The sequence below is a fragment of the Chenopodium quinoa genome, unplaced genomic scaffold (genome assembly GCF_001683475.1).
Source record: "Chenopodium quinoa cultivar QQ74 unplaced genomic scaffold, ASM168347v1, whole genome shotgun sequence".
NCBI lineage: Eukaryota > Viridiplantae > Streptophyta > Magnoliopsida > Caryophyllales > Amaranthaceae > Chenopodium > Chenopodium quinoa.
Genome location: NW_018745286.1, coordinates 2,699,261 through 2,725,438, shown reverse-complemented (window position 1 = coordinate 2,725,438; position 26,178 = coordinate 2,699,261). Strand labels below are relative to the sequence as shown.

The 26,178-nt window shown below is 38.2% G+C and overlaps 1 protein-coding gene across 1 annotated transcript; it reads right to left on the bottom strand.

Moving 5' to 3' along the window:
• Positions 1–15,253: 15,253 nt before the first annotated feature.
• LOC110711993 (serine decarboxylase-like) lies at positions 15,254–20,056 on the bottom strand. Its single transcript, XM_021890429.1, has 5 exons — positions 19,532–20,056; positions 18,297–18,528; positions 17,724–17,917; positions 16,626–16,762; positions 15,254–16,108 (listed from the first exon to the last, which is right to left on the bottom strand). Exons 1-5 carry the CDS (start codon positions 19,860–19,862, stop codon positions 15,542–15,544), a joined length of 1,461 nt encoding a protein of 486 aa, XP_021746121.1. The 5' UTR covers positions 19,863–20,056; the 3' UTR covers positions 15,254–15,541.
• Positions 20,057–26,178: the final 6,122 nt, after the last annotated feature.

Here is a 26,178-nt window from a genome sequence, read left to right as displayed (position 1 = left end):
AAATCCAATCCAAATAGGATTCGATCCAATTCAAACCAAGCCGAATTTTAAAATCTTACTTAGATCTAAATCAAAATTTTTTAGTCTAATTTTAGTCTGTGTAATATAATAATTTAAAGAATGAGTTATAAACTAACAACATCTATAAATTTTTAAAAATATTTACAATAATTTTTACAAGGTTTAAATTTGCCCACCAAAAATCTCAAACAAATTACTTCAGTATAGCATGAATAATCTCGTCAGCTTTGTCGCTCACTTGTGTTCCTTCTAAATACTTTCCCCTCAAAAACTTTAAATCCATCTTCAATATTAAGTTATTTTGTATTTTACCACCTACAAATAACCTACTTTTTGAAATTACCACAAAAAAAAAAAAAAAAAAATATACCATTCAAAAAAACAAAAAAAATGGATTTTACCATCATTTAACATGTTCCGTTAAAAAAACCTGTTAAATCTAATGGTTTAAATAAAATTTCTTTAATTTTCGTGCCAGTTCATGCTCTTTAGATGTTTTAAAGGTTATTTTTGCCCTATGGATCCGTTTTGAAGTCAAATTTACAAAAAAAAATGATTGTCTCTTGTTTTGTGTACTAAAAAATACCTTGGTTTGCATGGCACACGCAAAATAAGGCATTTTTTATAATTATTTGTCAATTTTGACCTTATCAAATTCTTTGGACAAAAATGACTCCCCAAATCTCTAAGGAACATGTTTTATGCATGAAAATCGGAAAAAAAAAAAAAAAAATTTAAACGTTAGATTTAACAGATTTGATAGTGAAATCTTTTTTTTTTTTTTTTTTTTTTTTTTTTTTGGTTGTAGTTTTAAAAATCAAGTTATTTATGGGTGGTAAAATAGAAAATTTTCTCAACATCATTACCTAAAAAAATAATACTCTATACTCCATAATGAGAGTGTGTGATAGAGGAGATAGATGATTTCATATTTGTATAACATAGAGATAAGGGTTGAGAGAGGAGAGAGAAAATGTTTGAGACATTTGAGGAGAAAGTAGGGAAAATGACGGCTAAGAGGTGAGGGTGATGGGGTTTTAGGGTTCTCTTATATTCTTTTTATAAGAGAAGAGTAACATTAGCAGGTGGCTATATGCTTGAGCCTAATATATAGATTAGGGCATTCGGCACGGGATTGATTCAATTTGGTTCCTTTTTTTTAGCAACTCAAAACCGAATTCAAATTATAATTTAATTTCTGGTACTTTTCTAATCCGATCCGATTCGATTCGAATTTAAAAAAAAAAATCAATTTGAATCAATAATCCAATTCGATTCGATTTGGATTTTAGTTTTAATCTTAGTGACTTTCACCCCTTTACGAATCTAACAATGTATCACATAACTATATTTGTTTAAATCTTTCTCAAAAAAAAAAAAAAAAAAAAAAACTATATTTGTTTAAATGTGATTTATGAGAATTTTTTTAATCAATGCTTTTAAGTTTGACCATGAAAGTTGTTTCGGGGTTTTCTGATGTCCTGCGGGAGAGTTACAATTCCGAGACTGGAACCGGACGCCTGTACCTGCAAAATAACGGAGACTCCCGAGAGCTCCGCCTCCAACGGTCAAGTTAGTACCCGATTAAGGAGTAATCAATACAGAAATTAAAGTAAACAGATCTCTCTAGGTGAGAGTGTTTAGTGTTGGTAATCTGCGTTGTTAGCGAGATTAGCCGGTCGTTAATAAGTCTGTTCTTCTCTGCTTGATCTCTTAATTATTCGGTCGTGTGATTAATGAGGATTAATCGAGTATTTATAGCCTCGGGAAGCGTGCAACTCTCTAGGTTTAAGGTAAACCTAGGGCTGATCGGGCCTCTAGACTGAATTGGGCCTTGATGGCCGGTTTTCCCATTTGGCATGGGCGGACACGTGGCGTGTCTTAAGTGGTCCATGGAGGACGTATCTGTGATTGACACGTGGCAAGCTCCTGTTGGCCTTTGTGAAGGACACGTGGCGGAACCTGGTTGGTCCACTTGTCAGATGGTGATTGGTGGATAAAAATCCCCTAATCATTTGCCCCTCACAGGTGGCACGCGACTGGTCACGTGTCGCCTGTGACAGGTGTCGCACGGTGACAGGCGACGGCCCGTTACAGGTGTCACCTTGCAGACGGCCGAGAGATTTTCCCGCCCAAATTTTGAATTCGGAAGCGACCCTTCGCCTTCTCATTTTGCCTATAAAAGGAAGTGCTGACTTCGGTCATTTTCACATTTGAGAACTTTTGCGAGAACATTCGGACCCCTGAACTTGCTCTGACATTTTCGGACTTTTTCTGCCTACCGCCTGTTCTGACAAGCCGACTGACCCGAACTTCCAGGACTTCATCAACCGTCACCCGTTCAGGTAACTCAGTTCTCTTACTCTTAATTTTCTTTTTATTTTTTGAAATGGCACCATGGAAGCACACGACACGGCCTAAGTTAGTGATCAGCCGGTCACCGGGGACGGCTGAATCTAGGACTAGGAGTGCCGCCTGCCCTTTTCTGGACCCATCTTTGCCCTTTATACAAAGTCCGACTGAATCTGTGTCTATGCAGAACGTGATGGCCAGAACAAAAAAGACTGCTATGATATCAAACTCAGACGGCTCCTCCCAAAGGGTGCTCCTTAGCGAAACATCTGACCAGGCGCCAGATGTAGAACGAGGCGACTGTCAAGCTGACAGTTCTGAGAGAGGGACCAAGGTGTTCCCTTCTCATCTTACCGTGGACATGTCTAATTTTCCTTCTGCTCCTTCTAAGGGAGAGGAGGCGGGCCCCTCTAGGAGAGGGGAGGAGTCGTCCTCTTCGGACTCGTCAGGGGACGAGTCCGAATCCAGCTCTTCTGACCATAGTTCTTCTGGCTCAGAAGAAAAACATAGCCGCCTACAAGAGGCGAGAAGTTCTCATGCAGTGGAGAAGGGGGATAATTGGGCAGAGCCGTCCGCCTCTTACAGAGAGGAAAACGCCCCCTACTACTGCAGGGTACCCCGGGGCCGGATCGCAACAATGCGAGACAACGTGGCGAGCTTTATTGCTAACCACAAAATGGGCCCGGAGTATTTACTGTTTGTGCCGGATCCAGAAGATACTGTCGACTGGCCGGCTGGTACCAGCTATGGTGACGGCTGCTTTGGCTGCTATGTGGCGGCCATCAAAGCTGGACTGCGCTTCCCATTACATCCGGCTGTTCAGCGGATTTTAGATGGGTATGATCTGGGGTTATGGCAGTTAGCCCCCAACTCTTGGGTAAACGTACTCGGCTATGTGGCCGGGTGCGAACTGAACGGGGTGGAGCCAAGTTTTGAGGCTTTCGCCCACATGAACTATCTCAGCCGGACCCCTAAGTCGGGAGGTACCGGCTGGTATCAATTAACAAGCCATAGGGGTTACCTCATGACGAGAGGTAAGGCAAACAAATGGAAGGATTGGCGGAACACCTTCCTTATTATCGAGAGTTCAGACACGGAGCTGAACAAACGTTTTAACAAGTGGAACAGGGATCCGCCTCTTCTCGCAGGCGGCCGCAGCATGCCGCCTGTTCCCCCAAAGGCTAAAAAAGAGATCCTAGACAAAGGACTCTTCAAAGTAGAGACTAGGGTGAACTCTACTTCAGGGGTACGAGAGCAAGTACCCCTAAATTGCGTCCCGAGCTTCAAGTGGCTCTATGACGAGTACTTCTTGGCCGCCTGTGGCCTCGGCAGTCGGTGCTCTAGAGGTAGCCGGCCTGACGAATACTCTGTTTTTTCACGCCTTGTTTACTTGGGATTTTTACTAACTTTGCTGTTTATTTCTTTCAGCCGACGCCATGAGTAAAATAACAGCATCTAAGACTGCGGCGGCCATGCTGCGGGTTTCGCTAATGAAGCAGTCGTACGCCGACTCCCCCAGCAAGGAGGCACCCTTGGTAAGCTTTGAAAACTCTTCTCCTTTTAGTTGTATTATGCATATACTAACTCTTTTTGTTTTCAGTCTAGCACTCCAAGGGCTTCTTCCTCGCAACAGCCGGACCCCAAGGCCCGGAGGACGACTGTTGCAAGCTCTCCTGGGTCTTCCAGGAAAACAGTGGCGGCTGAGAAGCAGCCGGCCACTTCTTCAAAAACCCAGGCGGGGCCGCCTAGATGTATGGACCCTCACTTGTAAAAAACTCACCCTTGCTTCCTTCTTGATTAAGTCTAACTTGTTTTATCCTTTTACTTAATGCAGCCGGCCCCCAGGGACTTGACTTGGTTGAGGTAGCCAAGTCAATGGTTAAAGTAGTTCCTCCATCTGACAGGGAGGCGGTCAAGGGTGCCGGCACCCTTGACCTCGATGGAATTTCAGGGATCCTAGCTGAGGTATACTTAGCACCTTTTTGAGCTTTTGAGTTCCAGGACGCCTGTTAACTCTTTTGATTGGAAACTGACGCCTGTTTTTCTTTGTACTTAGGCCCTGCTCCGAGTCAACAGCCTTCGCAAGCCGATTGATCGGAAAAACAAAGAGGTAAAGGCCGCAAAGGCTATGGCCGCCTCCAGCTGTGATAAGGCAATGTTTCAAATTGCCCAAAATGAAGTACTGACCATTGATCTTCTTTATTATCAGGCGCAGGCGACCGCCGCTGTTCGGGCTCAGCTAGAGGCGGCCCAAAAGAAGGTTGACGAGCTGGAAGGGACCGTCACCAACCTTAAAGCCGAGCTGAAACCCCTTCGCCAAAAAATGCACTCTTACGAAGCCATGGAGAAATCTTTGGCTAACGTAAAAGAACGCCTGGTGAACCAGGAGAAGAGTCTCACCCAAGAGCTCTCGGACAAGGCCGAGCAAGAGAAACAAGAGCTCGTCCGGGAGATGGTGGAAGACTCCGCCCAAATCCAACGCATGACCTGGGAACGACGGTTCCCCAGTGCCGACTTTGCCTCATGGGAAAGAACGTACCGCCAGTGTTCGGAAATATATAATCAACAGATCCTGGCGGCTGCTGAAGAAGAGGCGTTGGACGTTGCGTTGGAGGAGGAAGAGCCGGTTGTGGCGCTTGTGCCACTTGGGGGTAAGGCATCAAAAGATGGTGCAGCTAAGGCCGAGTCCAGCAAGAAGAGTGCTGACCAGGCGGCTGCTGCTGATACTGAACTGCCCCCTTCTTAAGCTTTAAGTATTTTTTTCTTTTCACGGCCTGCGTGCCGTTTGCTTTGTAATTACCCGGCCAGGGGGCCGGGGTTTTGAATATTCTGCTGGTCTTTTATGGCCGGCTCATTTTAATCAAATATTTTGTTTTGGTTCAAATTTGTCTAAGTATTTGAAATTTGCTCACTAGACCGACTGTTGTGTATGGCCGAACGTTAAGACAGGTACAAATAGTAAGTATGCCGCCTATGCCCCTGGACGACTGGTTGTCTGTTTCCAGGATAGATGATCAGTCGGCCATTTAATCAATCGGTATTCGAACTCTTTATTCAATTTGACCAAGTAAATAGAATTACCTAGTAGCCAAGGAATTAAGTAGGAAAACAAGCGGCGGGTACCGGTTGTTTCCCTTTATTGCCAATGTTGGCCTTTGTTATTTGTTAACCTAGCAAGAGTATTGGTTGAGAGCCTTTGTTTATTAATAACAAGTGGACGACTCATACCTTTTAGGCTCCATACTAAGTTTGAGTGACTATTAAGTTGACATAGGAGTTACTTAGTCTTTGTCACAATCTTGATTGAGTAGTAGAGGTATCAGGCGGCGTAGGCCGGCTAGACCCCTTGATTCACCAATGTAAGCTATTAACTCAATAGGTTATCCAGTAGGAATAAGGGTTCGAGTGCCCTTGTTTGTTTAAAACAGGCGGACGACCCAAACTTTTTAGGTTCCATACCAAATTTGAAGGAGTGACTATGAGTTAACTTTGGAGTTACTCAGTCGCCGTCACTTTTGTTTGAGAAGTAGAGGTACCAGGCGGCGTAGGCCGGCTAGACCCCTTGATTCGCCAATGTTTGTTGGCTATTAACTCAATAGGTACCCCCTGCATTTATCCCAAGTAATACAGGCGGTTATCTGACTCAGATGTCAACTGCTACCATTGGTTTGGTTAGTGATAGAGTTATCTTTGTCTCAAAAACGGCTACGTGGTTGCCCTTGGGGACAGTCGTATAGGTGCCGTGTAATTAGTTTATAGAACAATGTTCCACCCAAAAGGGAGCTGCTCTCTGCGACGAATTTCATCCGGAGGGATGCCGTCGGACGCCTGCTATGATGTTGGGACAGGTCGAATTAGTTTTGTAGTTTTGATCAGGTGGCTTGGCGCCTGGTCTGATCATTCGGCCGGTGGCCTTGGTAAGTTCTTGGTGAACGTAGGTGCTAAGTAAAAGAAGGGTAGCCGCCTGTTAGTTACAGGATCGGCCAGGCCCTAATCTTTTTAGCTAAGTATTGTGAGTAAAATACTCGATGGAGAGTAGCCGACTGTAAAGGAACAGACGGCATGCCCCTCTAAAGATAAAGAGTGAAACTCAATGGAGAGTAGCCGACTGTAAAGGTACAGACGGCATGCCCCTCGTAATACAATATTGAATAGTAAGTGCAAACTTTATTAAGTAGCTCTTTACTTTACATCATTCAGAAAAAATATTTTTTAAGGTTATCTACGTTCCAGGTTCGAGGCAACGGTTGTCCGTCTGGTGTTTCCAGACGGTAGGTACCGTCCCTGACTTCCGCATAGATTCGGTAGGGTCCTTCCCAGTTGGGAGTTAGTTTTCCAGACTCATTGGCCCTACCAACTGCTTCCATTTTTCTAAGTACAAAGTCCCCTACTTTGAGTGGACGCCTGTGTACTTTCTTGTTGTATGATCTAGTCATTCTCAGGCGATAGATCTCATGGCGCAAAACAGCATTGCCCCTCTTTTCAGGAAGTGAGTCTAATGCCAGGCGCATAGCTTCCCAGTTTGCCTCTTCGTCATATAGCATTACCCGAAGAGTCGGCTCGTAGTGTTCTATTGGAAGAACAGCTTCTGCACCATAAGTTAGGAGGAAGGGAGTTTCTCCAGTCGCCCCTTTTTCAGTCGTCCTAATGGCCCAAAGAACATGTGGTAGTTCATCTGCCCATAGGCCGCCTGCTCGTTCAATCTTTTTCTTGAGACCATCTGAGATGATTTTATTAAAGGCTTCTACCTGGCCGTTTGCTTGTGGACGGCCGACAGATGCAAAGTAATGTGCAATTCCTTGGTCTCCCAACCAGCTTTTGAGAACAGGCGTCTCAAATTGGGGACCATTATCAAAAACCATAGACATGGGAACCCCGAACCGAGTGATGACGTTTTTCCAAATGAATGAAATTACATCTTTCGTCTTGATTCCCTTTACAGCCTCCGCCTCTACCCATTTAGTGAAGTAGTCAACGACAACAAGTATATACCTTCTGCCGCCTGTAGCAGGCGTATATGGACCCAGAATGTCCATGCCCCACTTAGCAAACGGTAGTGGGCTGTGAATGGTAGTGAGGTCAGTAGCCGGACGGTGAATTAATTTGCCAAACCTTTGGCACTTGTCACATTTTTTCACCATCTCCATTGCATCTGCTTCCAAAGTAGGCCAAAAGTAGCCCTGCCGCCTTGCCCTTTGAGCAAGCATCCTACCACCTATATGGGAAGCACAGAAACCAGAGTGAAGATCATCTAGTATCTCTCGTCCCTTTTCAGGAGTAACACACTTTAAGAAGGGTTGAAGGTGCCCCCTCTTGTGAAGTTCTCCCTGTATTATTTCAAAACAGGAGGCTCGTTTTTTCAGTGCTGCCGCCTGTTGAGGATCATCCGGCAGTGTACCGTTTGTCAGATAGGCCCTGATTGAATCCATCCAGGTTGAGCTTCTGTCTAGAATTCCAATAGGATTTTCCTCGATGCTTCTCTTCTCCATTACTTCCCAAAACACAGTTCGAGGAGTATCGGAGGAGGCGGATGATGCTAATTTCGAAAGTGCATCTGCCTGGTTGTTTTCTGATCTCGGCACTTGGATCAGATGGAAATCCTCAAGGGAGCCGACTGCTTGTCGGACCGCCTGTAAATACTTGATCATGGCCGGATGGGTTGCTTCGTATTCGCCATTGTACTGACTCACTATCAGTTGTGAATCAGAACAGGCGTCTATTTTCCTTGCCCCTGCCGCCTTACACATGCGGATCCCGGCTAGTAAAGCTTCATATTCTGCCTCATTGTTTGAAGCCTGGAAACTGAAGCGTAGAGCATACTCGAACCTGTCGCCCTCTGGGGATTGACATACGACGCCTGCTCCACAACCGTTTGAAGTAGAGCTTCCGTCCACATATACCTTCCAGACTTGGTCTGGAACTTGAGAGTCAGGAGGACGAGTCATCTCTACAATAAAGTCAGCAAAGGCTTGCCCCTTCACTGCTTTTCTAGGCTCGAAAGTAACTTCGAGACTCTGCATTTCTATGGCCCATTTGATCATTCGTCCGGAGGACTCCATGGTGGTAAGGGGCCGCTTGATTGGTTGGTCGGTATACACGACGACTGCATGTGCCAGAAAGTAGGGCTTCAATTTTTTAACAGCCATGAAGAGTGCAAGACCAAATTTCTCCACTAGGGGATACCTCAACTCGGCATTTTTCAGTACGTGACTGACAAAGTAGACCGGAAGTTGACAGCCGTCCCTTTCAGCAAGGAGCACCGCGCTTAACGCATGATCAGAGACGGCCAGGTACATGTAGAGATTTTCTTTGGGCAAAGGGCTGACCAGCCTCGGCAAGGAATGCAAGTGAACCTTTAATTTCTGGAAGGCGGCCTCAGCATCCGGCCCCCATTCAAACCTTGCCTTTTTCTTAATTGCCTGGAAAAAGTATAGGCATTTGTCGCCTGATCGACTTAGGAATCTTCCCAAGGCCGCCAGACAACCTGTTAACTTCTGAACCTCTCGGACGGTACGAGGCGACTGCATGTCAATGACCGCCTGTACCTTCTCAGGGTTCGCCTCTATTCCTCTCTGGTTGATAAGGAATCCGAGAAATTTCCCAGACTCAACTCCAAATACACATTTCTTGGGATTGAGCATGACATGGTGCCGCCTGAGTGTGGCGAAAGTTTCTCGGAGGTCCGTCAGATGATCTTTCTGAAGTTTAGTCTTGACAATCATATCATCAATGTATGCCTCGACGTTTCTCCCAATCTGATCAAAGAACACTGTGTTTATCATTCGTTGGAAGGTTGCCGGGGCATTCTTAAGACCAAACGGCATGACCGTGTAACAGTATAATCCCTGATCAGTGACGAAGGCCGTCTTCTCCTGATCTTTCTTCCATAAAGGAATTTGATGAAAACCAGAATAGGCGTCCATAAAACTCATCAAGGCATGGCCGGCTGTTGAGTCGACCAGGTTATCAATTTTAGGCAGAGGGTAACTGTCTTTGGGGCACGCCTTGTTCAAGTCTGTGTAGTCTACACACATTCGCCAGGTGCCATTCGGCTTTTTAACAAGCACCACATTTGCAACCCAATCTGGGAAGTAACATTGCCGAATGAACCCTGCATCAAGTAATTTTTTGACTTCGGCAGCAGCCGCCTGACCTCTTTCTTCACCATGGTTCCGTTTCTTTTGTCGTACCGGCTTCTTTTTCGGATCCACAGCGAGTTTGTGTACTGCCAGATCAGGACTAATGCCTGGCATTTCATGGACTTCAAATGCAAAGATGTCCTTGTATTCTTTCAACAGGTTGTGAAAGTCGTCACCAAGGTTTCTCAGAGCAGTCGTCCCTACTTTGACTGTTCGGTCAGGATGGGAGTCGTCTAATATCAGGTCCGCATGCTCACCAGCCGGCTGAGGGCGGAACTCATCCGGCCGGTCCTCTGCCAATGATTGCTATTTTCTTGCTTTTCTTGCGGACTCAGTCTGGGGTGCCTTTCTCTTTTTGTCGCCTGTTTCTTGAACAGGCGCACTTTCCTTGACATTGTCAAGGTCTGTTTTTTCTCCACTTGACCCAGTGGCCATAACAGTGGGCTTGACATCCGAGAGATAGCACTCTCGGGCCATCCTCTGATCTCCCCTTAGGGAGCCGACTGTTCCATTGTCCCTTTCAAACTTAAGCAGCATAAGTGACGGGATTATAACAGCCTTGGAATTATTCAGGGTTGGTCGACCCAAAATCATGTTGTAGGCCGAGAGTTCCTCTACCACTAGGAACCGGATTACCATGTGTCGTCCTTCCCCTTTTTCGCCCAGGCGAATGGGTAGATCCACTCGTCCCAGTGGGTGGACGACTCCTCCTCCAAACCCTATTAAAGGGTGGGAGGCCGGATGTATGCAGTCCGTCTGATATTTCAGTTTTGACAGACATTTGCTGCTGATAAGATCTGAGGAGCTCCCGGTATCTATGAGGATTCGGCCAACTCTCTGGTTGGCCACTTTACATTCAATAACGAGAGGGTCGTCATGCGGCCCCCTTATTCCTCCTAGATCCTCTTCAGTGATGACAATCTCAGGAAATGTATATTTGGACGGTCGTTCTTGGTGAACGGAATTTACATCTAACCGCCTTATATTATCTTTGTTGCCCCTAATAGTGGGGCCGCCTCCTGAGAAGCCGCCTGCAATGGTGTAGACGACTGCATCATCTGTATCAGAACTGTCGGCCTGCTGATTCTTTTTGGCCGACTGCTTTTTTGAGGAAGTGTTCCCCGAAGATTTCTTGACATAAGTGTCAAGATCACCTTGATCAGCCAAGCGGTCTAGGTACCGCATGAGACTGATGCAGTCATTGGTGTGATGACCAATGTCATCATGATAAGCGCAGATTTTGTCTTGGTTCCGGTTGCTCGCAGAACCCTTCATGGGGAGCGGCTTCTCAATTGAGAGCCGTCCCTTTATTTCTTTTAGGATAAACTGGTTATCCTTGTTAAACACATACTTTGGGGAGTATGGTTTGAATTCTTTTTTCTTTTTCTGAGCCGGCTGTTTAGAGGAATCAGCCGCCCAGACCTCTTTTCTTTTTTCATCTTTGTTGGACGACTGTTTCTGTCGTCCCTCTCTGTTGTCGAACCTCTTCCCGTCCGACTGTTTTATCGTACACAGATCAGTCGCCTGTATATAGGCTTCTGCTTCAATCAAGGCCTCTTGAAGAGTCGCCACCCTTTTTCGAACTAAATCAAATTTGAAGGTAGACCCGTCTTTGAGACCTCTAAAAAAGTCAGTATAAGCTACCTCATCCGGTAACCCCTGAATCTGTATTCTCATCAGGTTGAACCGCCTGATGTAGGAACGAAGCCCCTCTTTCTCGCCCTGCTGAATTGTTCCCAAATCAAGGGTCGTTTTCTTCGCAGGGATGTTCATAGCGAAATTGGAGGCAAATAAGTAAGCAAGCGTCCTGAAGTTGTTTACACAACCAGTCGGCAGGTTGCCGAACCATTGCTGTGCGATTCCCTTGAGAGTCGCTGGGAAACACTTGCACCAGGTGGGGTCATCCAACCCTTGAAGGTACATCAGATTGGTGAATGCCATCAGATGGTCTTCTGGGTTAGTAGTGCCGTCATAGGCGCCTACTAGAATATTTTTTACTTTGGCCGGCTGAGCGGCTTCAGTAATTTCCTTGGAGAAGGCCGACGGCTGTTCACCAAGTCTAAGCAGCCGTAGCTGCCAGTCCATAGGTTGGACGTTTTTTGCTGCAGGTCCACCAAATGGAGGTGGCTGCATAAAATACTGTTGTTGCGGCACAAATGGTAAGTTTGGTACCGCCTGGGCACTATGAAAGTCGGACTGACGGGAGGTGCCGCCTGACTGACTCTCATGGTACGACTGAGTTGGCCTCATCGAGGCATTTCGCAAACTGTCCTGAAAATTTGAAGTAGAAGCCGACTCTGATAATCGGTCACTCTTCTTCTGCTCTAGCAGGTGCCGAGCATCTGTGAACGTTTGCTTTGACCCGTCCGCCTGAATATGACGAACCGGTTTCCTATTTCCCGTAGGATAACGGAGTTTTGTGAAATCAAGAGCAGACGGCTCCCGCTTCTTGAATTTAGGATGGGGAGTCGCCTCTCGCCCTTGAACTGACTTCCTCTTTAGTGAAGTGGAAGGTTTCTTGGCCGACTGCTCTTTGACTGAAGCAGGCGGTTTTTTGTTGATCAACTCTTGGATCTCTCCCTTGAAATCCCTCATGAAGGTCATGAGTTCGTTCCTTGTGATGGGAGCAGACCCATCAGTCGGCTGTTGCCGAGCAAGCGGTGCGCCTGCTGGCTCGCTTCCTGTTTGAAGATACTCCCGTTCCCTCATTTCGGTATGACGGGTACGTCGGGCCCTTAGGGTCCCGTCTGGAGCTGTATGAGTTTCAACTTCAAATTCACTTTCGGTATCATGGTCCGACTGAACTTGAGGGTCGTCTAGGGGACGCCTCTCTTCTGGAATCGGTACAGACTTGGATGCCATCTCTGAAGTACTCTCCCCACAGACGGCGCCAAATGTTTCGGGGTTTTCTGATGTCCTGCGGGAGAGTTACAATTCCGAGACTGGAACCGGACGCCTGTACCTGCAAAATAACGGAGACTCCTGAGAGCTCCGCCTCCAACGGTCAAGTTAGTACCCGATTAAGGAGTAATCAATACAGAAATTAAAGTAAACAGATCTCTCTAGGTGAGAGTGTTTAGTGTTGGTAATCTGCGTTGTTAGCGAGATTAGCCGGTCGTTAATAAGTCTGTTCTTCTCTGCTTGATCTCTTAATTATTCGGTCGTGTGATTAATGAGGATTAATCGAGTATTTATAGCCTCGGGAAGCGTGCAACTCTCTAGGTTTAAGGTAAACCTAGGGCTGATCGGGCCTCTAGACTGAATTGGGCCTTGATGGCCGGTTTTCCCATTTGGCATGGGCGGACACGTGGCGTGTCTTAAGTGGTCCATGGAGGACGTATCTGTGATTGACACGTGGCAAGCTCCTGTTGGCCTTTGTGAAGGACACGTGGCGGAACCTGGTTGGTCCACTTGTCAGATGGTGATTGGTGGATAAAAATCCCCTAATCAAAAGTCAAAACAGAAACATCATTTTAAGACGGAGGGGACAATTTTTTTGTATAAGCACATTTGACACGAGTTTTACTAAACCAAAATTATTTATTCTCATAAATATTAATACACCAATAATTAAACAAGTTATGCTTTTCAAGGATATTAATTATTATTAATGATGATCTTAACAATCTTTAAAATTAAATGATGATTTTCCATATATATGCTGGGAATAATTATGATTTTTTTTTTTTGTTGGATTTTAATTTTCATCATTTTGTGTATATATATATATATATATATATATAGGGAGTGGATCATGTGAAAACAAGTCTAAGGCTGAAAACTAAAAACAAGTAATCTAGACCATTGAATTCTAATCTGACGGAGGAGATTATATCCGTGTGATAGTTATTCTTGACCGTGGGATTTGTTCCTTGATTTCTGAAAATCCATCCACTCCTCTACTTTTTACTCTATTTTTCTTTCTCCTCCATCTTAAGTTCACCATCTTCTTCATTCTCTCTGCTTCCCAATTCAATATCAATGTTAAACATCATCAAATTATAGAGGAATTTGGTTCAATCTTCGTCAATAGCTTCAAAAAAGTGAGTTTTCGTTTATGATATTTGTTTAATTTGGTATTATATACGTGTTTTTGGAAATACCAAATTGATTTTTCGATTTGATTTTTTTGGGATTTAGTAATTCGTGTATTAGACATACACTCCCTCACTTCTTTCTCCTTCACGCAACTTCTCTCTCTAAAATTGTTCATCAATTTTGTGCGATTTATTGTGCGATTTTGCGTGTTTTGTTCATCAATTTTGTTCGATTTCCAGTGCGATTTTGCGACTTTTGCTCATCAATTTTTTCGACTTTTTTTCATCAATTTTGTTCGATTTTGTTTGATTTTGCGATTTTCTGTTCCATTTTGTTCGATTTTGTTCAATTTTGTTCAATTTAGGGTTTTTGCTTTTTTTTGTTTGATTAATTTGCGATTTTGCTATTTTTTTTTATTTAGGATGGTGGGGGTTACAATCGGTGTTTGTGAGGGTGGATTTATCACCGAAGTTTGGTTCGGGGGTAGGGGTGAACGAAGAAGATGAGATCGGTGAAGAGCTGTGATTGACTTCCGTAATTGGTCGTCGGAGAGTGGGATTGGGTTGAATCGCCTTCACCGATTGAGCGAGATTTCCAACACCAGGTTTGGTTGCACCCATTGGAGATACTGCCCCACCTCCAAAAACAAAGGTGTGGGATCAATGGAAGATCGTGGGTAGCCGCAAAGCCAGGAAAAATCTTCCATCTGAGCTCAAGATGTCACGGAATGGTTATGCTGGAAGCCAAAGCGATGAGGACAAGGGTACTGAGCAAGATAAGGAAACACCAACTTCAGTTTAGGGGTCACAACCCATATTTGTCTAGTATTGGTGTACACTATATCCAAATTGTATTACAGTAGTACTGATTTGAGATATATGATGAAACTTTGCAATTTTGGAAGGAAATTGATCTTATTTTGTTGTAGTGTAGCTGTTCCATTGCTATAAGTCCACTGCTATTAGCAAAAATATGTTAGTGTAAGTTCTTTTTAGATTTTAATATGGAGGATTTGGCAAGATAGAAATGTGAAAATTTCTAGGAGAAAGAAACTCCAGTTGTTGTCTTAAAGGCTCGTGTGCTACGGTGGACAGAGGAGTGAGAAAAGCTGAAGAACCCTCCCCAACATATAGGTACTGCCCCCCGTACCAGGCCAAGGCGTTGGATTCCTCCTCCAAATGGGGTTATCAAAATTGATATAGTTACCTTATTTTTGTATATAGTAACATTTTTGTAAATGTGGTCGAAATTGATATAGTTACCTTATTTTGTATATAGTGACCTTTATGTAAATGTGGTCAAAATTGATATAATTACCCTATTTTTGTATATAGTGACTTCTATGAATAGGATCAAAATTGGTATAGTTACCCTATTTTTGTATATAGTGACAAATGTTGTAAAAATTGATATAGTTACCCTATTTTTGTATACAGTTATGTTATTTTTATATATAGTGACTCTACGTTATTTTATTTTTTTTTAAACCGTTAGATCTTGTTAGTAACAATGGATGGTTGAGATTTTCTGTTTTTAGTTTTCACCATAAGCCCTGTTTTCAGCGGAACCTCCCCGTATATATATATATATATATATGTGTATTAGCATAAATTCGGTAAAATAAACCCAAAATCACCTAAAATCCATCCAAAAAGGAGTTCGAATCAATATAGAAAAGTACAAATAAATGCACTTATCAAATACTCAATTAATCAGTCATGCAAACGCTCAACCTTTGTTTATTGAATTCAAATTGATCTGAAAATAAAGTTTGCAACTTAAAATACATATTTTTTGCTACATGTAAAACTTTACTCTGAAAGAGTAAATAAAACCATGTAGCTATCCTAACACAGTAATAAAGATAAGTTACAGAAGACTCTACCCCCATCAATAGTGGGAATATGCCAACAATGACATTGCAGGAATTGAAATTAAAACACAAACACAAACACAAATAAACTTTTTTGGTGTGCCCACTACCAGATTTCTCATTTATGCAGAGGGCAAACACAATTCTCCTTGCCTATGTCAGAAGCAACACAAGGAGGTTGCTTGCCTCCATCTTTGTACCAAGTTGAACGTTTCTCAATTAGCTCAATAACGAATTCATTAATCTTGTCTGATGTAACATGAGGCATCACACAGATATGAGCTATGTTCCCTGTGCAAGATAATTGCCAGCGTTTTATAAATTCCTTCTCTGGAGGACGCTCAAACACCACGATGATGCTCGCCTTGTTGAGCATGACACTCGCTCCCATCGCTTTAAGCCTCTCTTTTAGATGCTCGGCATTGTCCAGGCACTGTTTAACCTCAGTCCGAATCCCCTGTTTCCCTTTGCGGTTCAAGGCAAACCACAAGAAGATGGGTGTATGGCCATTTCTGCTTCCCGTTATTGTAGCATCTCTTGTAGCTATATAGTCATGATCATTAGTAAGTTCCTTCATGTGCTCTATTCTTGCTATCTGAATACCACATGGCATAGGGCATCCTACAAATTTGTGGCCTGAAACACTGATACTATCTATTGACTTTTTAAATGTTACTCGAGGCACCTGTTTACAATACAATAGCAGCCCGAATATGAAAAATGTAAAATGTTATTTTTACAAGAAAGACAAAGACAATATCGATTCATTCCTTGAGATCATGACCGGCTACTACATGGTACAATACTAAAGTGATTGCACGAGTCCTATGACTAAAGAGGACATCACATCACAAACTTAATGGTTGCTAAGCGTACTGCCGTGTGATGTGCATTTGGAGTCTTTTTGTGTTTGACTCTCCTAGGTGCAATAACCATCAACGGATCCTGATTGACGTGATTGTAAAAGGACTATTCTCATCTCTTGGGTAAGTTCTTAATTTGCTAATCATATATTAGACCTAAATACTATCATAATAAAAATAGTTATGCGCTTGTGATCAAGGAAAAAAAAAAAAAATATGTGAAATGCATCAAATTGGCAAGAGTATTAGCTAGTATGAGTGATTTCAGATTACAGATTAGCATCTCGAGAAAAAATGAAAGTGCTGCTTTTTCTTAAGGAAACGAGGATAGATACTAACTTGATCCTGAAATGGAAGCATAATACTGGATAAGGCTCCATCACAGTGGATATAAAATCGATCACGAGAGAAGCCACAATCTCTAAGAGTTTGAATGGCGAGATCCAGATTATCAATGGCACCCTTTACGGTAGTTCCTACAATAAATGAATATTGCATTAAGTAATTTGGCACTCCTCTTCAGAAGTTGAATAATATTGCAGTGAAATTGACAATTAAAAACTACTTTAGTAGTCAAACAATGTATGTTGTTTATGTAGATTTTGCATAAAGCATGTAAATTGTTCATCATTCTAAATGTAACATATACTTTCAAAAGTTTTGTTATTGTGTTACATACCTTAATTAACTGCAAAAAACTAAATGAACATCATTTGGACGAGTTTATGACAGTAGGTAGGAGGAGATATGGGGGGATATAAGTCACTTTTATGACATTTGGGTACAAACAGTATAAGATCATTATGATAATTTATTAGTATAAGTTAAAAGTACTCTGATTTCTCCTGCTATGTCATTCCAGAAATTAATGGTTCATGTTGTGCATTTTTTTTAATGACAATTATTTGAAATGGTTAAAATTTTGAGGTTGGTGTATGAGATTGAATTTCGTCTATATCTATTATTGTCCTTGCGAGAGGTGGAAAGTGGTCACGGAAATTCAAAGTTTTTTTAAATGGATTGGCGTGATCACCTCTATCTTGTCTTAAAACTTTTTAAACATGCCACGTCAGATTTTCACTAACTTCAAACGACCCTTTTAGCACATCATTCCTTTCGTCTATGAAATTTAGTGGTTCCGTACTCTCCCAACAAGTCTTAAGTTAGGTCTTAAATTTCCAATACTCCACTTAAGACTTGACTTAGACTTTACCACATTAACAAAGGAAAATAAAAAAATCTTGCATTAAAACGCATAGACCCTATACATCAGTGATATTATCTAGAGTAATAAGACTCAAAATTGATCATGTTCTAACTTTTTTCCTAATAAATAACGTAATATGTAACGTTAAAGTAAATGAGAAAGAAAACAAGAAAATAAAGTTTCAATCACCACAATTAATAATTAATCGCATGGTAAAGTGATAAGATTACCTATGTTGATATTTAAGATGGCTGGTTTATCCTTATTTTGGAGAAGCTGTTTCTTTAAATCATTACAATCAATCTCCCCGGAAGTTAATGTCTCGATCTGAATGCATTTCATTCGGAGGATAAATGCAGCTTTAAAGACCGAGTAGTGTGATTCTTTTGAAGTATATAAAATTCCCTCAGGAAATACTTCTCTCCTGAAAAAAAAAATATAAATTATCGCTATAAGATTAGTTATCTATGAAGATAGTAAAACCTTAATAGATCTCTTTAACTTATTTTTACAATTAAAGAAAACATAATTTGTTTTTATTTTTATAAATTAAATCTAGAGCGTAACTTTAACTTTGATTCACTAGGGTTTTTATTGAGTTTTATTACTTAGGGAGTAAATTTATTATTTAAGCAAAAAAAATTGACTTCTATCAGTCAAAAATTATTTTGTCCATATCAAATTAATTTATTGTTAACCGTAAATGATTTTGAAAACTAAGGAAATGAAGGCCTCGATCAATTGTTAACAGAGAAAAAAAAAAAAAAAAAAAAAAAAAAAAAAAAAGCATAGCTGAACCGTACCCTACAAGTATGCCATGAAGGTTTCCTTCACTTCCACCATTTGTAATGTATCCCCAATATTCATCTTTCTTGATCTCCCAAAGATCTGCAAACCAATCTAAAACACCAATTTCAAAGTCCCTGGATTGCACACCATAACCGCCTTCAATAAATGGGTCACCAACATTGTTGATTGAGAAACGATTCAGTTCACCCAGAACACTATAATCAAAGTTCGAATTTATCGGATATCCTGCGTCATGTGTTGCACCTAAATTAGAATCATGCATGCATGCATATATATATATATATATATATATATATATATATATATATATATATATATATATATATATATATATATATATATATATATATATATATATATATATATATTCATGAACATCAACAAAAGGAGTTCACAGTGACGTAATCTGCTATTGCAAAATTGAACAAAGACAAGCTCGTGTTCGACATGAACTTGTACATCTGTAAAGAATCATGAGTTTTATAAATATACACCACGCAAGTAACATGAAATATATCGAGCGTCGCTACACATGTTATTTTCATCGTAAGTTACATATATGTGGCACATCTATCTATTCTTTTAACTTAATTTAAAAAGGAGTTTTTACCCTAATTAAGAGAAAGGCACTTGACATGACATACGTAGTTTGCCATCTAAAATGATAACTATGAAAAATTTGTATAAGAGAAAGATACACATACCATTGAACTTGCATTATGAAACAATTTCTTCTACGGAATACAATGTATACAATGCAAATTAAATTAGAAAACAAATGAATTAACTCAAATCAAGAAACAAACTGGGTATTAATCAAATACAAACGTTTTGCACAAATAAAATTAATCATTTTTGCAACTAATAAAATAAAAAATTTATTTTATATAATTTAATTTGTCTTAAAAAGCACTATAAAATAAAATCTATTTATATATAATAGGTTTTGTTAAAGCGAATATCTATTTACTAAATAAAAATTACAATTAAATAAAAAAAAACAAGAGAATAATAAAGCAACCAACTCCGAATCAAAAGACAAAAAATTAGTTTATTTTTTAGTAACCCCTTCCTATCTTTAGGAACTGTTACTCACTTACTTGGAAGAATGGTACGGCTCAAGTGCAACAATTGTAGACTATAATTTATAAATGAAAATTTGATAAAGATATTAGATAACAGCAGAGTACTCCGTATAACGAATTGAGAAGAGAGAAAAGTTGAATACCTAAATGGTGGTGGGTCCTCTCAAGCCATTTTTTGGTGTATTTTCCCAAAACATCCTTCAAGTAAGAGTCGCTGCTGGGTTCATCGATTTCAAGGCATGTGGCGCGCACAACCTGCGCTAGTTCAAAACTTTTCGTTTTATAGTCACGTTCCTCTGACTTCGGCTTCGCCGCACGGTAGGAGATGTTAGAAATAAGGTGATGCGGTTGGTTGGACAGCAGCATCACCTTATTTTTATCCCAATCTTTTTCAAAACTGACCAAGTTATCAACATCTTGGCTCTCATTGTTATCCTGCTCGAGAAATACTAGCGTGTCAAGAAATCCTACCATTCTTTCTTTTGGATGATTGAAAGATCGAATGAACTAGTAAGAAAAGTGTTTGTTTCCTTCCGTAAGCTGTGTGTTACACTTTAAAACACACTCATGCTTATATAGAGGTGAATGACGTGATTAAAAATTTTATAAAAAAAAGGGACGGTGCATATGCGTGAGGGATGTCATATAACGCAACATCTCCCATAAGATCATAATTTAGATGAGAAAACCTATATTGATTCAATTGTTGTATTTGTTTAGAGAAGCATTCAATAATATGCATGTCATTATTGTTGACCATCAGCATTAGAGAAGCATCCAATAATATGCATGTCATTATTGTTGACCATCAGCATAGGCACTTACTTGTATAACTCCGTATTTAATAACATCGATGTACGATGGTTACCTCAAAACGACAGTTCACGACTTTATTTTTAAACAAAGGGTGCATTCTTTATGGTCCAATAAAAATAAGTTCTATTTATTTATTTATTTATTTATTTATTTATTTTGGTTCATATGAGCCACTAGGGCGGGGATGAGAATCAATTCCAGGATCACCTGGAATCGGGAGGAAAGCTCTTACCAACTGAGCTATCCCTCACTCTCAAAATAAGTTCTAATTAAGTCTAATGCTCTCTGTATTTCTTTCTCACTTTGAATATTTAGGCAAATTTTTATAACCATTTTATCCTTTTTAATTACTATTTTATTCTCATTCACCTAAATTACTCTTCATTCACATACTTTTATCTCTTTCATTTATTCTATTTTCCCTTTCCAATGTTTTTTTCTTCAATATTTACTAAATTTATTATGTTTTAACGTATAGAACCATGATATTATAGAATAATCTTTATATTTAATTATTTATTTTTCACAAAAAAAAAATTAATACTTATATGAATTATCTTAGTTGTTCCCTGATTCCAAATAAAAAAGAAAAAAAGTAGGAGTATAACTTTCAATTAGGTTTAGCAAGTTCCTAAAAGTTTCAAATAAAGTTAAATCAAATACATTCATGCTCAAACTGACACCGAAAAGTGATCATTCAAATGTCATATATAATAAATGAAGGTTTTTAGTCGCATAAAGTTTTATTGTGAAAAAATAAAAAAACATATATAAAACTTTTAATAATTGTTGTAACCAAAAAGAGTTTACAGAAAATGTCAATTCTAAAAACTTTCCTATTCATTAACTTGGTAGAGGAAGAGTGTCATTGAGCTGATTGGTGAAGTTGAGGGTGATATTCTCAAAAATAAAACAAATTTTATGAAGGATATTGTTGGTATTTTGATTAATAAATATATGAGTTTTTTTAAGAGGTATCTATGATATTTAGAAAATTTCACAAGATATTCAAATTTAATAAAATTCAAGCAATATTCCCTAGAATTGTAATATTATATAATATGTCCTCAAAGTATGTTAACTAGAAACAGCCGAATATGTGAAAATGGAAAATCTGGTTTCAATTTAATTTAGCCATTGAAGAGAGAGAAATGAAGGCAGATTTCAAATGAAAATTTCTCTCTCATAAAGAAAGATTTTGAAGCGATTTTTTTTTAATTTGATTATTTTTTTGTGTAGAATAAGCATACAAAATTTCATAATTTTTGGAGTTCGTTTGATATTTTTTTGGGTAGAATTTTCGAAATAGTGCAAAAAAGGAGCAAATCTGGAAAGACGGATTTCAAATGAAGATTTCTCTCTCATAAAAAACCCTTTTGAAGCGATTCTTTTTTTGAATCTGCTTATTTTTTTGTGTAGAATAAGCATACAAAATTTCTGAATTTTTGGAGTTCGTTTGATATTTTTTTGGTAGAATTTTCGAAGTAGTGCAAAAAAAGAGCAAATCTGTATGTGGTACAATAGTTGAAAATTCTGGAACGACATATTTAAAATTCGAAAACTAGGGGCATATCATGTAATTGGAACACTAGTTCTTATATATGGAACAATATATAATATTTATGGGACAATAATTCATATTTTTGGAACAATATAAATTGTATTGACAATAACGGGCATATCATCCAATTGGAACAGTATTAATTACTTATTTTATTGTATTAAAGGAATAATTTTGAGATGTTTCAAAAGATGTTATTATTGTTTCAAAAAGACTTGTCGCTGTTTCAATTAAAAAAAATGTAATGTTACATTGAATTGTGTTGTCAACGTTAAGTTAAAATGTAGTTGAAGTGTACGTTAATGATGTTTCATAAAATATATTAAGTGTTTCAATTTATAATATTAATGTTTCATATATATTATTGCTTGTTTCATATAGTTGGGCTATATATGAACTAGGTTTACTGTGATTTCTTATACCTTATTGATGTTTAAAAAAACATACCTTATGTTTCATTTTATACTACTTATGTTCCATAAAATATATGTATTGTTTCATATACTAATGATATTGTTTTATACATAATATAATATTTCATTCGGATATTATTTATATTGTTCCATAAATATGAACTATTGTCCCATAAAACAATATCATTAGTATATGAAATAATAAATATATTTTATGGAACATTAGTAGTATAAAATGAAACATAAGGTATGTTTTTTGAAACATCAATAAGGTATAAGAAATCACAGTAAACCTAGTTCATATAGAGCCCAACTATATGAAACAAGCAATAATATATATGAAACATTAATATTATAAATTGAAACACTTGATATATTTTACGAAACATCATTAACGTACACCAACTACACTTAATGGATGGCTGAGATTAATTATCAATTTCCCATGCATTTTCTTGGGAACACGCATTTCAGTCATTGGTACATGCTTTTTAATTTTCTTGGGAACATGCATTTCAGTCATTGATACATTTCACACATATGGTATGGAACAATGTATAATATTTATGAGACAATAGTTCAAATTTCTGGAAAAATATAAATAATATTCGAATAAAATATTATATGAAACATCAATGATTTTTATGTATAAAACAATATCATTAGTATATGAAACAACACATATATTTTATGGAACATAAGCACTATAAAATGAAACATAAGGTATATTTTTTGAAACATCAGATAAGGTATAAGAAATAACAGTACACCTAGTTCATATAGAGCCCAACTGTATGAAACAAGCAATAATATATATGAAACATTAATATTATAAATTGAAACACTTGATATATTTTACGAAACATCATTAACGACGTACACTTCAACTACATTTTAACGTAACGTGTTTCAATGCAATAAATAATAAAAAGCATGTAATAATGACAGCTTTTGGCAGATTTTGTGTCCCAATGCACAAAAATTAAAAAAAAAATACAAACAATCAATTAATGAAGGTGGCCCACGTGAATTCTCACTAATGAAACAATAAATCTGAACCATTCATCTAATAAAAATGAATGGTGTTAGATGAGTTCTCATTTTAAAATGGTTCTCACCTAAGCCATGGGTTCTCACATGATCCCATTTCATATATATATATATATATATATATATATATATATATATATATTATATATATGGGAGGGATCATGTGAGAACCTTCCCCTTATGAGAACTTTTAAAATATGAGAAATCATTTATCACCGTTGATAAAAAGATCTAATGGCCCAAAAATTTTCAGCTTTTTTATGGCAAAAGTGTAATTTATTAGAACTTTTTTGTACTCCCACTGTCAATGTACAGCACATTTCCCCTAACTTTTCAAAAGTCATGCTGTATGTACAGTTCATACTGGATATAAATCACTACACATATAACAAAGATTTTTTCGTAATTTTATTTATATACCTGATATCATTATTTGTATATCTTATATCGTTATTTCTGTTACTAGTAGGGTCATTTTCGTAATTATATTTCTATACCTCTGATATCACCTATATATGATATACTAATTAGGGATGGCAACGGACAAGATTTGGATCGGATCCTTATTGATCCAAATCCAGATTTGTTTTTCAAGGATGGATCCAGATCCAAATTCGACGGGTATGGAAAGTAAGGATCCAAATTCAGATCCAACGGATCTGGGTCCAAAAGGGATCCTACATATTTTGTCTATTTTTTTGCGACAATAATTTCAAATTTATAAATCTTCATTTTACATCTACGACAACAGTCCAACGTTAGACATAAGTTCAATACTTGAATACAATTGATATAAGTACTCAAATATTACAAAACAACAAAGTACAAATGAATGAAATCAAATTTTTACATGTCTTTTGAATAACAATACAAACAAGTAAAAATGAGTAAATGAATAAACGGGTAACGGATCCGGGTATTATAGTTAGACACGTACCCGGATCCATTTTTCAGTCACAGGACCCGAATCCGACTCTGATCCGTCGGGTCTAATTTTTGAAGACCTGTATCCGCAAAAACGGATATGGATACACGGATCCGGGTCGAATCCAATATCCGTTGCCATCCCTAATACTAAGTTACTACCACTACTATCAGAAATCTCAGTAAATTATTTTTTTCTTTTGCTTTTTTTTTTCTTGAAATAATACCACACTTATTTCTTACATAATAACACCTAGATCTTATTAAAGCATTTTTCTTTAGTTTTTTATAATGTGATATAATTATCAGATTTATACCCAATATAAATTAGGAATTTCTCCATAAAATTGTACATGCCATTGTTGCCGAAGTGCAAGCCAAAAGCTTGGAGGTACAAACTGTGGTAGCAACAACTAGATTTTAACAGTTTGCTAGCTGCAAGGAGACTGGGATGTCATAAAACAGAAGTTAAAAAGCGAAATCGGATTTTGAGAAAAGTCTAAAATAAAAGTTGGATGTAACCGCTATTTAGGATCTTCAACATAATAGATGTGTCATATAAGAGATGATTAAATAAGTCTCTTAATATCTAATTATTGAAAATGAAAACAAAAGTCCAACGTGATAGTTAAATATACTATAAATAATTTCAGTTCAACATATATACATTTTAATAAGCTTAGTCTTATATTTCGTATAATATTTGCACCATATAGCCAAAATGCATCATGCAGCACCACCATAAAGATAAGTCTTTTATACACATATTATGTACAACTCTTAAAACAGTAAATAAAGATGCGTTAAAAATAATAATACAATTCCATGGATCAATGTGTAATTTTGTTATAAATTTGTTGAATAATATTAATGACATACAATAAAATAAACCTGAATTAATATAATATCATATATCACTGAGTCAGGGAGAGTGAGAACTCCATAAAACATGGGGGCATCTCTCGACATGATATGAAAGACAAGGACAATCTGGTTAATAACTAAATTGTGAAGTATTCATTTCACAAGAATATAATTAATTGAGAGCCCCTGTTATTAAATTACAAATCATTTGACTCTTTGGAGGATAATAAGGTGAACACGTGTAAGATAGGACCTGGAAACTGGTTGACTTTCTGATTATGAAAAGATTAAAATGGTGTAACGGATGCCGAGGCAATTAGTGAGGATGCTCACATGGTTAGTTATTACTTAGCCACGGTAGCCTGTCTATTACTTAGCCAATAGCATGTCGCAGGAAGATGCCATTGTATTTCGTTCCAAGATACTCCGTATCAAAAATATTCTTTAAATTACAACATTATTTAAAGACGGTTTGGTGCAACACGTTTTAGAGTTAGGTACTCTCTATAAAATTTAGAATTATTAGTATGTAATTGTTATGTTGTTATGGTTTTTCACGAGGTGTCCTTCAGATTTTTCAAAATTCACAAAGCAAATTTTAGAAAAAAATTAATCATATACCTCTAAAATTCTCAATAATAAACCCCTTAAAGAACTACTGACATTTACTATTATTAACTTAAAACTAACCAATTAATTGAATTACTCAATCTAACTTAATTTCTATTTTAATATATTATAGCGTAAAAATTTCTAACAAACCTTTCAAAAAAGACTTTTAATTATGTGGATATCTGAAAAAATAAAAGGATTTAAAAAGTTCATACAGGATTTCTCTTTTGACAAATCATAACGTAAAAATTTCTAATAAATCTCTCATAAAAGACTTTTTATTATGTGGGTATTTAAGATACTCCGTATTAAATGGATTATTAAGAAGTTTATAGGGGTTAAAACATACTATTGGGTTAATTGGTTTAACAATAAGATATTATATTCACACAGTCGGCTAGTTCTAGTTAATATACTTTGTGGACATAATATAATATTGCAATTCTAGGGAATATTGTGTGAATTTTATTATATTTGAATATCTTGTGAATTTTTCTAAATATCATAGATACCTCCCGAAAAAACTCATGTATTTTATTAATCAAAATAC

What these genes read in the sequence shown, in the direction of transcription:
- LOC110711993 (XM_021890429.1), bottom strand. Translation starts at nt 19,862, where the DNA reads ATGGTAGGATTTCTTGACACGCTAGTATTTCTCGAGCAGGATAACAAT. An exon ending in CATCTTAAATATCAACATAG is followed by an intron (nt 16,763 to 17,723) that starts GTAATCTTATCA and finishes CATTTATTGTAG; the next exon opens with GAACTACCGTAAAGGGTGCC. An exon ending in TGCTTCCATTTCAGGATCAA is followed by an intron (nt 16,109 to 16,625) that starts GTTAGTATCTAT and finishes TATTGTAAACAG; the next exon opens with GTGCCTCGAGTAACATTTAA.